General features: G+C 51.9%; 1 protein-coding gene across 1 annotated transcript; it reads right to left on the bottom strand.

Moving 5' to 3' along the window:
• Positions 1-476: 476 nt before the first annotated feature.
• Positions 477-1,885, bottom strand: LOC34622185 (the record flags this gene model as incomplete). Its single annotated transcript, XM_022735363.2, has 2 exons — positions 477-583; positions 780-1,885. Coding segments are annotated over 2 exons (1,213 nt in total), but the record flags the coding sequence as incomplete, so codon positions are not given.
• Between the last annotated feature and the right edge of the window lie 466 nt (positions 1,886-2,351).

Raw genomic sequence — 2,351 nt, forward strand, 5'->3', positions numbered from 1 at the left:
GATGAGAGAAAAAGAAGAGAGGAAAAGGAAAAAGGTAAGAGGAGAAACACGAGCAGAGTGAGACAAGGAGACAGAAGAGAGAAAAAAAGAAAAGAGAGACAAGAAGAGAGAGAGAGAGAAAGAGAGAGAGAGAGAGAGAGATGCAAGCAGAAAAACACTCACGCAGCCAGCGGGTGCGACAACGCCCCACAGCAAAGAGACGCAGGTGAGCATACATGTGCCAATATATATATATATATATATATATGTATGCATAGACATGCAAAAGCATCCTGAGAGACGGCAGACAAAGCGGCACAGCATGCAACGAAGGGAAAGGCACACACACGAGGACGAGACAACCCGTAGGGGGATAGGAAGCAAGCGCAACGACGATTTGCGAGGGAAGAACAACAGACAAGGCAGAGCCAATGAGAGAGATAAAGGAAAGAAGGGGGAAGGGCCTCTAGCGTGCATGCAGGCAGGAGTCATCTGACTTGCGAGAATCCGCTTGTTGAGCTGCCGCTCGTTGGCTACAGCACTAAGGCCTTTTTCCTCCCGCGTCATTTCGGCGATAGTCTGCGCGCTATCCCCCCACATTCGGCTGCGGCACAAAAAAGCGCAGCGACGCTACAACTGCAGCACGCATTGAGACGACTGCATCTGGCGCTGTGAGAGTCTTGCGAAGCAACAGGAGCAGCATAACCGTAGAATCCATGAGCCAAGGGGCAGCGCTGGTGCATGCCCGCACAGCACAGACACCCCGGCGAGCCAGCAGCGTGCAAGCCAGCGAAACGAACTCTGGGAAAGCCTGCATATCGCCGTGTCTCCTTCGCTTGGGACCAAGATCGCCTTGCGCCGTCGCTGTCTCAGTCCTCTGCCTCTGAGGCAACCCTGCCGCAGAGACAGAGGTGGAGACAACAGCGGCAAAAGCCGTCTCCTCAGCACGTTTAAGCCCCTTTCCTTCTAACCCCCTGAGAGCAATGAGGCCTTCTAGACGCCGTGCTGCCTGGACGTCGCCTCTTAGATGCGCCCGCAGAGCCATAGCCGAGAGCGCATTGAGGTCTGCCGTGCTTTCGAGATCCCTGCCAGCTCCCTCGTTCCGACTACTGCGCTGAGTGTCGCTTGTCGGTGGAGTCTCTGCCGGTAGAGACGGCGTCTGGGGATGACTGGTGCCCGTTGGCTCGTCGCTGCCGCTCCACCGCCGCTGATTGATCTGCAGCAGTTTCTGCTCGAACTTCGTCAGAGAGGATTCAGACACAGCCTCCTGCCCCTTGATCTGTGGGGCCCTGCTGCTGCTGCTGCCTTCTCCCGACCCCACTTCCTCCCGCCAGCTGGCGCCAGAGAAGCGGCTTCTCGCCGAGCCTGCAGAAGTGGCTTCCCCCCTACCAGTGCCCCCACGCCACCTGCTCGAGACGCCGTCCTCAAAGGCTCTCTCCTTGAAAAGAACGCTGTCTTCGTCCTTCTCCTTCTCGCTCGACTCTAAACCCCTCCCTCGCAGCGGCTCAGTCACGAAGGCTCCCCGAGACCTCCTCCAGCTCCGACTCCTCTCCCCACAAGGCGCCTCGGAACGCTCCGTCCCGACATCCGAAAAATTCCCGCGAGCACTTTTTTCGCGCGCAGATTCCATCCGTCTAGGGAGGTCGCCCCCACGATTAGAGGCGCCAAGACGTCCTCCAGACCGCAAGGTGCGATCCCCAGAGAGCGCCAGGATCCTCTGAAAAGCCTCCAAAGCCTCATCCGTAAGATCACCAAAATGACGTCGGACAGCAGCAGCCAGGGGAATACCTTCCTTTACTGCCTGCTGCTGCAGCCGCAACAGCTGCCGCTGCTGCCACAGCTGCGCTCCTGGCGAGAGAGACGCAGCACCAGAGACGGTCGCCGTGCAGCGAGTCGATGAAGGATCCTGCACGCTCAACGGGCCATAACACATAAAAATACACATACATATATATCTCCATTTATATACATACATACATATATATCTCCATTTATATACATACATACATATATCTCCATTTATATACATACATACATATATCTCCATTTATATACATACATACATATATCTCCATTTATATACATATGTACAAATATACACTTACATACATACATTTACATACAAACACAAAGAAACACACACAGACACACACAGACACACACACACAGACACACACACACACACACACACACACACACACACACACACACACAAACACACAAACACAAAAAAACACACAAACACAAAAACACAAACAAAAAAAACAAAAAAACAAAAAAAGAAAAAACAAAAATCAAAAAAACAAAACAAAAAAAACAAAAAAACAACAAAAAAAAAAACACAAAACACAAAAAAAAAAACAAAAACACAC

The sequence above is a fragment of the Cyclospora cayetanensis genome, unplaced genomic scaffold (genome assembly GCF_002999335.1).
Source record: "Cyclospora cayetanensis isolate NF1_C8 unplaced genomic scaffold, CcayRef3 CcayRef3_contig_548, whole genome shotgun sequence".
Classification (NCBI taxonomy): domain Eukaryota; phylum Apicomplexa; class Conoidasida; order Eucoccidiorida; family Eimeriidae; genus Cyclospora; species Cyclospora cayetanensis.